Source organism: Oncorhynchus keta, chromosome 20, assembly GCF_023373465.1.
Source record: "Oncorhynchus keta strain PuntledgeMale-10-30-2019 chromosome 20, Oket_V2, whole genome shotgun sequence".
Lineage (NCBI taxonomy): Eukaryota > Metazoa > Chordata > Actinopteri > Salmoniformes > Salmonidae > Oncorhynchus > Oncorhynchus keta.
In genome coordinates, this window is record NC_068440.1 from 2,213,851 (window position 1) to 2,226,824 (window position 12,974).

A 12,974-nucleotide genomic window follows, 5' to 3' on the forward strand; every position below is an offset into this window, starting at 1 on the left:
CTCCTCCCTCTCCTACCTCTCTCATCTCTTTTCCCTCTCCTCCTTCTCTCTCATCTCTCCTCCTTCTCTCTCATCTCTCCTCCCTCTCCTCCTTCTCTCTCATCTCTCCTCCCTCTCCTCCCTCTCTCTCATCTATCCTCCCTCTCCTCCTTCTCTCTCATCTCTCCTCCCTCTCCTCCTTCTCTCTCATCTCTTCTCAATCGCTCTCATCACTTCTCCCTCTCTCTCATCTCTCCTTCCTCTCCTACCTCTCTCTCATCTCTCCTCCCTCTCTCTAATCTCTTCTCCCTCTCCTCCTTCTGTCTCATCTCTCCTCCTTCTCTCTCATCTATCCTCCCTCTCCTCCTTCTCTCTCATCTCTCTTACCTCTCTCTCATCTCTCATCTCTCCTACCTCTCTTATCTCTCCTCCCTCTCCTCCTTCTCTCATCTCTTCTCCCTCTCCTCCTTCTCTCATCTCTTCTCCCTCTCCTTCTCTCTCATCTCTCCTCCCTCTCTCTCATCTCTCCTCCCTCTCCTCCTTCTCTCATCTCTTCTCCCTCTCCTCCTTCTCTCATCTCTTCTCCCTCTCCTTCTCTCTCATCTCTCCTCCCTCTCTCTCATCTCTTCTCCCTCTCCTCCCTCTCTCTCATCTCTCCTCCCTCTCCTCCCTCTCTCTCATCTCCCTCTCCTCCCTCTCTCTCATCTCTCCTCCCTCTCCTCCCTCTCTCTCATCTCTCCTCCCTCTCCTCCCTCTCTCCTCTCTCCTCCTTCTCATCTCATCTCCCTCCTTCTCTATCATCTCTCCTCCCTCTCCTCCCTCTCTCTCATCTCCCTCTCCTCCTTCTCTCTCTCCTCTCTCCTCCCTCTCCTCCCTCTCTCTCATCTCCCTCTCTCCTTCTCTCTCATCTCTCCTCCCTCTCCTCCCTCTCTCTCATCTCTCTCCTCCTCTCCTATCATATATCCTCCCTCTCCTCCCTCTCTCTCATCTCTCCTCCCTCTCCTCCTTCTCTCTCATCTCTCCTCCCTCTCCTCCTCCTCTCTCATCTCTCCTCCTCTCTCCTCCCTCTCTCTCTCTCTCCTCCCTTCTCTATCATCTATCCTCCCTCTCCTCCCTCTCTCTCATCTCTCATCCCTCTCCTCCCTCTCTCCTCTCTCCTCCTTCTCTCTCATCTCCTCCTCTCTCATCTCTCTCTCCCTCTCCTCCCCTCTCCTCCCTCTCTCTCATCTCTCCTCCCTCTCCTCCCTCTCTCTCATCTCTCCTCCCTCTCCTCCCTCTCTCTCCTCTCTCCTCCCTCTCTATCATCTCTCCTCCCTCTCCTCCCTCTCTCTCATCTCTCCTCCCTCTCCTCCCTCTCTCTCATCTCTCTCCTCCTTCTCTCTCATCTCTCCTCCTTCTCTATCATCTCTCCTCCCTCTCCTCCTCTCTCTCTCTCCTCCCTCTCCTCCCTCTCTCTCATCTCTCCTCCCTCTCCTCCCTCTCTCTCATCTCTCTCCTCCTCCTTCTCTCTCATCTCTCCTCCCTCTCCTCCCTCTCTCTCATCTCTCCTCCTTCTCTATCATATATCCTCCCCTCTCCCTCCTCTCATCTCTCATCTCTCCTCCTTCTCTATCATCTATCCTCCCTCTCCTCCTCCTCTCTCTCTCTCTCTCCCTCTCCTCCTTCTCTCTCATCTCTCCTCCTTCTCTATCATATATCCTCCCTCTCCTACCTCTCTCTCATCTCTCATCCCTCTCCTCCCTCTCTCTCATCTCTCCTCCTTCTCTCTCATCTATCCTCCCTCTCCTCCCTCTCTCTCATCTCTCCTCCCTCTCCTCCCTCTCTCTCATCTCTCCTCCTTCTCTATCATATATCCTCCCTCTCCTCCCTCTCTCTCATCTCTCATCCCTCTCCTCCCTCTCTCTCATCTCTCCTCCTTCTCTATCATATATCCTCCCTCTCCTCCCTCTCTCTCATCTCTCATCCCTCTCCTCCCTCTCTCTCATCTCTCCTCCCTCTCCTCCCTCTCTCTCATCTCTCCTCCTTCTCTATCATATATCCTCCCTCTCCTACCTCTCTCTCATCTCTCATCCCTCTCCTCCCTCTCTCCTCTCTCCTCTCTCCTCCCTCTCTCTCATCTTTCCTACCTCAACCCCCACACAGTAACAGTCCTTAGATTAAACTGCTTGCATCTCACATGCAGATTAACGACATGATTTGTGTTTTTATCTCTGCAAAAAGGCCCTCCTGTAGCCTTAGGCTCATCAGATCGGATGAGTTTTACATCTCTCCTCTCTTGTCTCCCCCATTTCCTCCCTCCTTCCCTCCCTCCTTTCTTCGCCTTGCTATGATTGAGAGGCTGGTGAAGACGCCTGTGTGTGTGAGAGAGTGCTTGCACATACGTACATATGCACATGTGTGTTTGCTTACATTTGTTCGTACCTTTGTGTGTGTGTGTGTGTGTGTGTGTGTCAGCGATGCCCCCACAGTTATTGATCAGCAGCACAGCCAGGGTCTGGAGATAGGCATCACATGTGAGTCTGTTTATCAGACGTTCTCCGGTCCTTCACCAAGGGCCTCCCGTTCCATGGCCAGATGAAGAGGGCCTCCCGTTCCGCGGCCGGAGGAAAAGGGCCTCCCGTTCCGTGGCCGGATGAAGAGGGCCTCCCGTTCCGCGGCCAGAGGAAGAGGGCCTCCCGTTCCACGGCCAGAGGAAGAGGGCCTCCCGTTCCGCGGCCAGAGGAAGAGGGCCTCCCGTTCCGCGGCCAGATGAAGAGGGCCTCCCGTTCCGCGGCCAGAGGAAGAGGGCCTCCCGTTCCGCGACCAGAGGAAGAGGGCCTCCCGTTCCACGGCCAGAGGAAGAGGGCCTCCCGTTCCACGGCCAGAGGAAGAGGGCCTCCCGTTCCGCGGCCAGAGGAAGAGGGCCTCCCGTTCCGCGGCCAGATGAAGAGGGCCTCCCGTTCCGCGGCCAGATGAAGAGGGCCTCCCGTTCCGCGGCCAGAGGAAGAGGGCCTCCCGTTCCGCGGCCAGAGGAAGAGGGCCTCCCGTTCCGCGGCCAGAGGAAGAGGGCCTCCCGTTCCGCGGCCAGAGGAAGAGGGCCTCCCGTTCCGCGACCAGAGGAAGAGGGCCTCCCGTTCCGCGGCCAGAGGAAGAGGGCCTCCCGTTCCGCGGCCAGATGAAGAGGGCCTCCCGTTCCGCGGCCAGAGGAAGAGGGCCTCCCGTTCCGCGGCCAGATGAAGAGGGCCTCCCGTTCCGCGGCCAGAGGAAGAGGGCCTCCCGTTCCGCGGCCAGAGGAAGAGGGCCTCCCGTTCCGCGGCCAGAGGAAGAGGGCCTCCCGTTCCGCGGCCAGAGGAAGAGGGCCTCCCGTTCCGCGACCAGAGGAAGAGGGCCTCCCGTTCCGCGACCAGAGGAAGAGGGCCTCCCGTTCCGCGGCCAGAGGAATAGGGCCTCCCGGCACACGCCATTTGCTACGTTCTCCATCTATCCCCTTTTTGAAGTCAGCCAAACTCCCAGAACACATCAGGGGTCTAGTAGAGAACCCGTAGAGCAGCAAGCAACCGCATTGTGGCGTGATTAGTCAGGAGTAGAAAAGAGGTCAGAAGTCTGTTTTCATCTAAGTGACTATGAGGCATGCGAATGCTCTCTCAAGCATGTCACATCTTTCAAATGATGTGCGCTTACACACACACACGCGAGATCCTACTCTGTAGGAGTCACACATGCACACACATATGACATACACTCATACACACACACCATGAATGATTCAATCGTTAACACACACACACAGGTAGTCTCACAAAGTCACACTAGCTCAAGTGCTTTCTCTTGGGGAAAGTGTTCATATGTGAAACACCACGGGGTTCTCCCGTGTGAAAGAAAGCCTGACAGATGTTTTTGAGAGAGGGGGAGAGAGAGGGTGTGTGTCCTACAGCCGGACACCATGGGTGGGGTTTCCTGTGGACGTCCAGTACAGGCATTCTTCCAGCTGTCTTTCTGTCACACCTCATACTGTACTACAGTATACACACACACTCTCACACACTTCCTCCCTCTGTCTCTCATTCACACGCTCCATCTTCTTCTCTTTTTGTCACACCCACATACTGTACTACAGTACACACACACACTCACACACACTTCCTCCCTCTGTCTCTCATTCACATGCTCCATCTTCTTCTCTTTCTGTCACACCCACATACTGTACTACAGTATACACACACACACTCTCACACACTTCCTCCCTCTGTCTCTCATTCACACGCTCCACATTCCTGTCCTAGACATACACTGAGTGAACAAAACATTAGGAACACCTGCTCTTTCCATGACATCGACTGACCAGGTGAATCCAGGTGAAAGATAGGATCCCTTATTGATGTCACCTGTTAAATCGACTTCAATCAGTGTAGATGAAGGGGAGGAGACAGGTTAAAGAAGGATTGTTAAGCCTTGAGACATGGACTGTGTATGTGTGCCATTCAGAGGGTGAATGGGCAAGACAAATATAAGGGGGTATGGTAGTACAGTAGGTGCCGGGCGCACTGGTTTCTGTCAAGAACTGCAACGCTGCTGGGTTGTTCATGCAACAATTTCCCGTGTGAATCAAGAATGGTTTACCATCCAAATGACATCCAGTGAACTTGACACAACTGTGGGAAGCATTGGAGTCAACATGGGCCAGCATCCCTGTGGAACGCTTTCCACACCTCTTAGAGTGCATGTCCTGATGAATTGAGGATGTTCTGAGGGCAAAAGGGGGTGCAACTCAATATTAGGAGGGTGTTCCTAATGTTTTGTGCCCTCAGTGTATACTCTCACTTCTTCTTCCTCACATACTCTCACTTCTTCTTCCTCACATACTCTCACTTCTTCTTCCTCACAAACTCTCACTTCTTCTTCCTCACATACTCTCACTTCTTCTTCCTCACATACTCTCACTTCTTCTTCCTCACATACTCTCACTTCTTCTTCCTCACATACTCTCACTTCTTCTTCCTCACAAACTCTCACTTCTTCTTCCTCACATACTCTCACTTCTTCTTCCTCACATACTCTCACTTCTTCTTCCTCACATACTCTCACTTCTTCTTCCTCACATACTCTCACTTCTTCTTCCTCACATACTCTCACTTCTTCTTCCTCACATACTCTCACTGTCTCTACTGTTTACTCTCTCTTCTTCTCTTTCTGTTTACTCTCTCTTCTTCACTTTCTGTTTACTCTCTCTTCTTCTCTTTCTGTTTACTCTCTTCTTCTCTTTCTGTTTACTCTCTCTTCTTCTCTTTCTGTTTACTCTCTCTTCTTCTCTTTCTTTACTCTCTCTTCTTCTCTTTCTGTTTACTCTCTTCTTCTCTTTCTGTTTACTCTCTCTTCTTCTCTTTCTGTTTACTCTCTCTTCTTCTCTTTCCGTTTACTCTCTTCTTCTCTTTCTGTTTACTCTCTCTTCTTCTCTTTCTGTTTACTCTCTCTTCTTCTCTTTCTTTACTCTCTCTTCTTCTCTTTCTGTTTACTCTCTCTTCTTCTCTATCTGTTTACTCTCTTCTCTTTCTGTCTACTCTCTCTTCTTCTCTTTCTGTTTACTCTCTTCTTCTCTTTCTGTATACTCTCTCTTCCCATCCTGTTTACGCTCTCTTCTTCTCTTTCTGTTTACTTTCTTCTTCTCTTTCTGTATACTCTCTCTTCCCATCCTGTTTACTCTCTCTTCTTCTCTTTCTGTTTACTCTCTCTTCTTCTCTTTCTCTTTCTCCTCATCATCTCACTTTCTTTTTCTCTTTCTTACACACGTTCTCTCTCTCACGCTCGCTTTGTACCTGACTCGACAACAGCATGCATAATCAGTCATGGCCATGCAGCCGACCCTTATGGGGGATTGTCTGTGTGAGCCAGGCAGCCATGGTGTGGAATTCATTAACACATGGAAGCAAGGGCACCACGCAAGGGACTTATCAGCCTCACCAGACAGCTGGCCCGGTCTGGGATGGCCATTAGCACGTAGAGGCACACAGACGTAGACAAATACACACACAGACATAAAGGCACACACACACACTTCCTGTCAGTGGAACATACAGGCACATACTCTATATGTACATGCATACATTCACACACACACACACACACACACACACACACACACACACACACACACACACACACACACACACACACACACACACACACACACACACACACGCACACACACACACACACACACACACATCCTGTCGGTGGAACATACAGGCACATAGTCTATATGTACATGCATACGCTCAAATACACACACACACACTTCCTGTCAGTGGAACATACAGGCACATAGTCTATATGTACATGCATACGCTCAAATGCACACACACACATGCACACAGACACACACACACACACACACACACACGTCCTCCGCCAACACTCAAACGCGAACACGCATACTCTCACACGAAGGAACCCCACCCAGGACTACTGTTTATTTTATTTTTTTAAGTGATATGTTTATTATTTTACAAATAAAAAAAGAAGGCCGAGATACAAACATTGACATTGTACTGTTGAATGGGATGGCACATTTACTGGACCAAAAAGAACTTGACTCACACATACACAAATATTATAAATGGTGAATATTATAATGGTGAATATTATAAATGGTAAATATTATACATGGTGAATATTATACATGGTGAATATTATAATGGTGAATATTATAAATGGTGAATATTATAATGGTGAATATTATACATGGTGAATATTATAATGGTGAATATTATAAATGGTGAATATTATAATGGTGAATATTATACATGGTGAATATTATAATGGTGAATATTATACCTGGTGAATATTATACATGGTGAATATTATAATGGTGAATATTATACATGGTGAATATTATACATGGTGAATATTATACATGGTGAATATTATACATGGTGAATATTATAATGGTGAATATTATAATGGTGAATATTATAATGGTGAATATTATACATGGTGAATATTATAATGGTGAATATTATACATGGTAAATATTATAATGGTGAATATTATACATGGTAAATATTATAAATGGTAAATATTATAAATGGTAAATATTATAAATGGTGAATATTTTACATGGTGAATATTTTACATGGTAAATATTATAAATGGTGAACATTATACATGGTAAATATTATACATGGTAAATATTACACATGGTAAATATTATACATGGTAAATATTATACATGGTAAATATTATAAATGGTGAATATTATAAATTGTAAATATTATACATGGTAAATATTATAAATGGTGAATATTATAAATGGTAAATATTATACATGGTGAATATTATACATGGTAAATATTATAAATAGTGAATATTATACATGGTAAATATTATACATGGTGAATATTATACATGGTAAATATTATAAATGGTGAATATTATAAATGGTAAATATTATACATGGTGAATATTATACATGGTAAATATTATAAATAGTGAATATTATACATGGTAAATATTATACATGGTGAATATTATACATGGTAAATATTATAAATGGTGAATATTATACATGGTGAATATTATAAATTGTAAATATTATACATGGTGAATATTATAAATGGTAAATATTATAAATGGTGAATATTATAAATGGTAAATATTATAAATGGTAAATATTATAAATGGTGAATATTATAAATGGTGAATATTATAAATGGTAAATATTATAAATGGTAAATATTATAAATGGTGAATATTATACATGGTAAATATTATACATGGTAAATAGTATACATGGTGAATATTATAAATGGTAAATATTATAAATGGTAAATATTATAAATGGTAAATATTATAAATGGTCATGTAATGAATTTCCTCCTCTTCTTCCGAAGAGGAGAGGCGAAACGGATCAGAGGACCAATACGCGGCGTGGTAATTGTCCATGGTTCTTTTTTAATGCGTAAAGGTACACATGAACAAACTAACAAAAAAACAAGAAATGTGAAAACTCAAAACAGTCCTATCTGGTGCACACACAGAGACAGGAACAATCACCCACAAACACACAGTGAAACCCAGGCTACCTAAGTATGATTCTCAATCAGAGACAACTAATGACACCTGCCTCTGATTGAGAACCATACTAGGCCGAAACATAGAAATTCCCAAAACCTAGAAAAACAAACATAGACTGCCCACCCAACTCACGCCTGACCATACTAACTAAATACAAAACACAGAAAATAAAGGTCAGAACGTGACAGTACCCCCAAAGGTGCGGACTCCGGCCGCAAAACCTTGACCTATAGGGGAGGGTCTGGGTGGGCGTCTGTCCGCGGTGGCGGTTCTGGCGCGGGACGCGGACCCCACTTCACCATTGTCTTAGTCCGCTTTGTTGTCCGCCTCCGTGGCTTTCTCACCATGGCAACCCCTCTCAATGACCCCACTGGACAGAGGGGCAGCTCGGGACAGAGGGGCAGAAGCTCTGGACAGAGGGGCAGGGGCTCTGGCGCCTCTGGGCTGAGGGGCTCTGGCGCCTCTGGGCTGAGGGGCTCCGGCAGCGGCGCCCGGACAGGCGGGACGCTCCGGCAGCGGCGCCAGACAGGCGGGAGGCTCCGGCAGCGGCGCCGGACAGGCGGGAGGCTCCGGCAGTGGCGCCGGACAGGCGGGACGCTCCGGCAGCGGCGCCGGACAGGCGGGAGGCTCCGGCAGTGGCGCCGGACAGGCGGGAGGCTCCGGCAGCGGCGCCGGGCAGGCGGGACGCTCCGGCAACGGCGCAGGACAGGCGGAACGCTCCGGCAGCGGCGCCGGACAGGCGGGACGCTCCGGCAGCGGCGCCGGACAGGCGGGAGCACCTGCAGGGAGGAGACTGAGAGACAGCCTGGTGCGTGGGGCTGCCACAGGAACCACCAGGCTGGGGAGACTTTCAGGAGGCTTGGTGTTAGGAGGAGCCTGAAAGACCGGGCTGTGGGGAGCACTGGAGCTCTGGTGCGCAACCTTGGCACCACTTCCCCAGGCTGGACAACTACTGAGCCCGGACCCTCCAGAGTGCAGGCACAGGTTGAACCGGGCTGTGGGTAAGCACGGGAGATCTAGTGCTTACTACACGCACCTCTCCCCTAGGCTCCACTCCCACAGTTGCCCGGTACGAGCGGAGCGCAGGCAGAGGACGCACTGCACCCTCCCAGCGCCCCGGAGACACAGCACGCAGAGCCGGCGCAGGATAACCTGGACCAAGACTGCGTACCGGCGACCAGACCCGCTGAGCAGGCACCATACACCCTGGCTCAATGCCCACACTCGCATGGCACTTTCGGGGCTGCCCTATAGCGCACCGGGCTATGGACACGCACTGGCGACACCGTGCGCTCAACCGCATAACACGGTGCCTGACCAGTAATGCGCTGCTTATCATAAGCACGAGGAGTGAGCTCAGGTCTGCTACCTGGCTTAGTACCACACCTCGTGTGCCCCCCAAAAAAAAAAAAAAAATTTGGGGCTGCCTCTCGTACCTGTCGCACTGCCGTGCTGGCTTCGCCAACCTCATTCTCCTGTAACCTTCCTTGCATTGCTCCATCGAATCCCAGGCGGGCTCCGGCACTCTCCCTGGGTCGACCTCCCACCTATCTATCTCCTCCCACGTTGTGTAGTCCAGATTCTGCTCTGATGCTGGCCGCTGTTGTTGCTGCTGCTGCTGCTGTCGTCGCTGTCCTTTACCACGCCGCTTGGTCCGATTTTGGTGGGTGATTCTGTAATGAATTTCCTCCTCTTCTTCCGAAGAGGAGAGGCGAAACGGATCAGAGGACCAATACGCGGCATGGTAATTGTCCATGGTTCTTTTGTAATGCGTAAAGGTACACATGAACAAACTAACAAAAAAACAAGAAATGTGAAAACTCAAAACAGTCCTATCTGGTGCACACACAGAGACAGGAACAATCACCCACAAACACACAGTGAAACCCAGGCTACCTAAGTATGATTCTCAATCAGAGACAACTAATGACACCTGCCTCTGATTGAGAACCATACTAGGCCGAAACATAGAAATTCCCAAAACCTAGAAAAACAAACATAGACTGCCCACCCTACTCACGCCCTGACCATACTAACTAAATACAAAACACAGAAAATAAAGGTCAGAACGTGACAGGTCAATATAATACATGGTAAATATTATAAATGGTGAATATTATACATGGTCAATATAATACATGGTAAATATTATAAATGGTGAATATTATAAATGGTAAATATTATAAATGGTGAATATTATACATGGTAAATATTATAAATGGTAAATATTATAAATGGTGAATATTATAAATGGTGAATATTATACATGGTCAATATTATACATGGTGAATATTATAAATGGTGAATATTATAAATGGTAAATATTATAAATGGTGAATATTATAAATGGTGAATATTATAAATGGTGAATGTTATAAATGGTAAATATTATAAATGGTGCATATTATAAGAAGACAGCATTCAGTCATTACAGTCTGTGTGGTTAAAGCAAAACTAAGTGGCCTAGTGAATGTTATGCTCATGCACGCACACATCCACAGTGGCCGTGTCACCCAGGGCTGATGCATCTGCTATGGGATTCATGTGGATCTCTGTTTCCTCTCACTCACGTGGGTGAGGTCCATCCCCTCTAGTTTCTGAGGGTCATTCCTCCTTTTTAGCTCACGCAAACTTCATAGAGGAATGAGGGAGAGAGGGGGATGGAGAGAGATAGAGGTAGGGAGAGAGGGAGATGGAGAGAGATAGGGGAAGAGAGAGAGAGGTAGGGAGAGAGGGGGATGGAGATAGAGAGGGGAAGAGAGAGAGAGAGGTAGGTAGAGAGGGGGATAGAGAGAGAGGTAGGGAGAGAGGGGGATAGAGAGAGAGAGAGAGAGAGAGAGAGAGAGAGAGAGAGAGAGAGAGAGAGAGAGAGAGAGAGAGAGAGAGAGAGAGAGAGAGAAAGAGAGTATGGGAGAGAGGGGGGACATAGAGGGAGAGAGAGAGAGAGAGAGAGAGATAGGGGGAGATAAAAAAAAGTGTGCTGATGAAATCTGAAACCTCAGCAGCCTCCTGTGTTAAAGAAATGGGATTAGCCCTCATCCGGGAGAGAAGGCTTCGGGAATGCAGATGACGGATTGCAGGGAGAGAAAGGGAGAGAGGGGAAGAACACGAGAGAGTGGGAGAAAGAGGAAGAGAGACAAGGGCCTCACACACTTTCATGCGTACGCTCACTGTCACTTCTTTCTCTCTGTCTCGCTCCCTCTCTCTCAAAGCTGGCATTGATCGTTGTCCCACACGCATAAAGTGTATTGAGATCCCGTTTGCTTCCTCTCTGTCAAATCCTGTCCATTATTGTGACTTGAAATTCAAGGATTAACCTGTAACGTGTCTCTCTTGTGTTGCAGACTGGTATGCAGTTAACATATGATCCTGCTGCTATGCAGAACGGGTAAGAGTCAGTCTGTACATCCCTCTGAGCAATCTGTACGACTTGTTCAATATGATTGTCTCTTGATTCATGTAGTGTGTGCCCTTTGTTACTATTTACTTCAAATAATCTATAAGAGATGAAGTGATGGTCTCAGGTGTTAGTGCGTGCGTATGTCTGTGACTGTGTGTGTGTGTGTGTGTGTGTGTGTGTGTGTGTGTGTGTGTGTGTGTGTGTGTGTGTGTGTGTGTGTGTGTGTGTGTGTGTGTGTGTGTGTGTGTGTGTGTGTGTGTGTGTGTGTGTGTGTGTGTGTGTGTGTGTGTGTGTGCGCGCACCTTCGGTGCCTGTGTACGAAGGGGTGCAATGGAAATGAATGGCCTAGCAAAGTGTTCTATTTTTCCCTGTGTACTGTAACAGGAAGGGAAGGAGAGCTTTGAGTTCCATCCTCTCTCAATGTGTCCTCAGTCTGTGACAGGAAGCTTCTCTCTCACTCCCTGCTTCTCCCAGCTTCCCGAAGCGTTTATCTCAATGACTCTGGAATAAGACTGGATGAATGAATAGAATCTCATTAGATGGGCATATTAGAAACATAATAGTAAGCTGTGATTATGAGGCTCGAATGAAATAAAAGAAAATAGCACATTGACCACTTAGTAGACATACACTACATGACCAAAAGTATGTGGACACCTGCTCGTCGAACATCTCATTCCAAAATCATGGGCATTAATACGGAGTTGGTCCCCCCTTTGCTGCTATAACAGCCTCCACTCTTCTGGGAAGACTTTCCATTCGATGTTGGAACATTGCTGCGGGGACTTGCTTCCATTCAGCCACTAGAGCATCGGTCGGGCACTGATGTTGGGCGATTAGTCCTGGCTCACAGTCGGTGTTCTAATTCATCCCAAAGGTGTTAGATGGGGTTGAGGTCAGGGCTCTGTGTAGGCCAGTCAAGTTCTTCCCCACCGATCTTGACAAACCCTTTCTGTATGGACTTCACTTTGTGCATGGGGACATTATCATGCTGAAACAGGAAAGGGGCTGCTCCAAACTGTTAACACAAAGTTGGAAGCACAGAATTGTCTAGAATGTCATTTTATGCTGTAGTGTTAAGATTTCCCTTCACTGGAACTAAGTGGCCTGGCTCGAACCAAGAAAAACAGCCACAGACCATTATTCCTTCTCCACCAAACTTTACAGTCGGCACCACTTTGCGGCTGAGCCGTTGTTGCTCCGAGACATTTCCACTTCACAATAACAGCACTTAGAGTTGACAGGGGCAGCTGTAGCAGGGCAGAAATTTGACTAACTGACTTGTTGGAAAGGTGGCATCCTATGACGTTGCCATGTTGAAAGTCACTGACCACATACTTTTGTATATATAGTGTACATGGAGAATATATGTCTGCAGTATGTTGGGATTACTTCAAGGCTTTTCGTCTGTGACAATAGTTCTACTTTTAAAAGCCAAATGCTTTTTCTTTTTTTTTAATAAATCAAATCTCAAGCAAGAATTTTGCTAGGACTGTCTGGGACTGGTCTAAGAGGGGCCTAATGGAAGGAATATAGAACCTGAAAA

At 47.4% G+C, this 12,974-nt stretch overlaps 1 protein-coding gene across 3 annotated transcripts in view; it reads left to right on the top strand.

The window, feature by feature from the left end:
- LOC118399138 (RNA-binding motif, single-stranded-interacting protein 3-like) overlaps positions 1 to 12,974 on the top strand; it is a 391,803-nt gene that overhangs the window by 328,713 nt on the left and 50,116 nt on the right. For all 3 annotated transcript variants that reach the window (XM_052471892.1, XM_052471891.1, XM_052471893.1), the window contains one exon: positions 11,373 to 11,416. In XM_052471892.1, the coding sequence (XP_052327852.1) occupies positions 11,373 to 11,416 (44 nt within the window). The remainder of the gene's footprint in view (positions 1 to 11,372; positions 11,417 to 12,974) is intronic.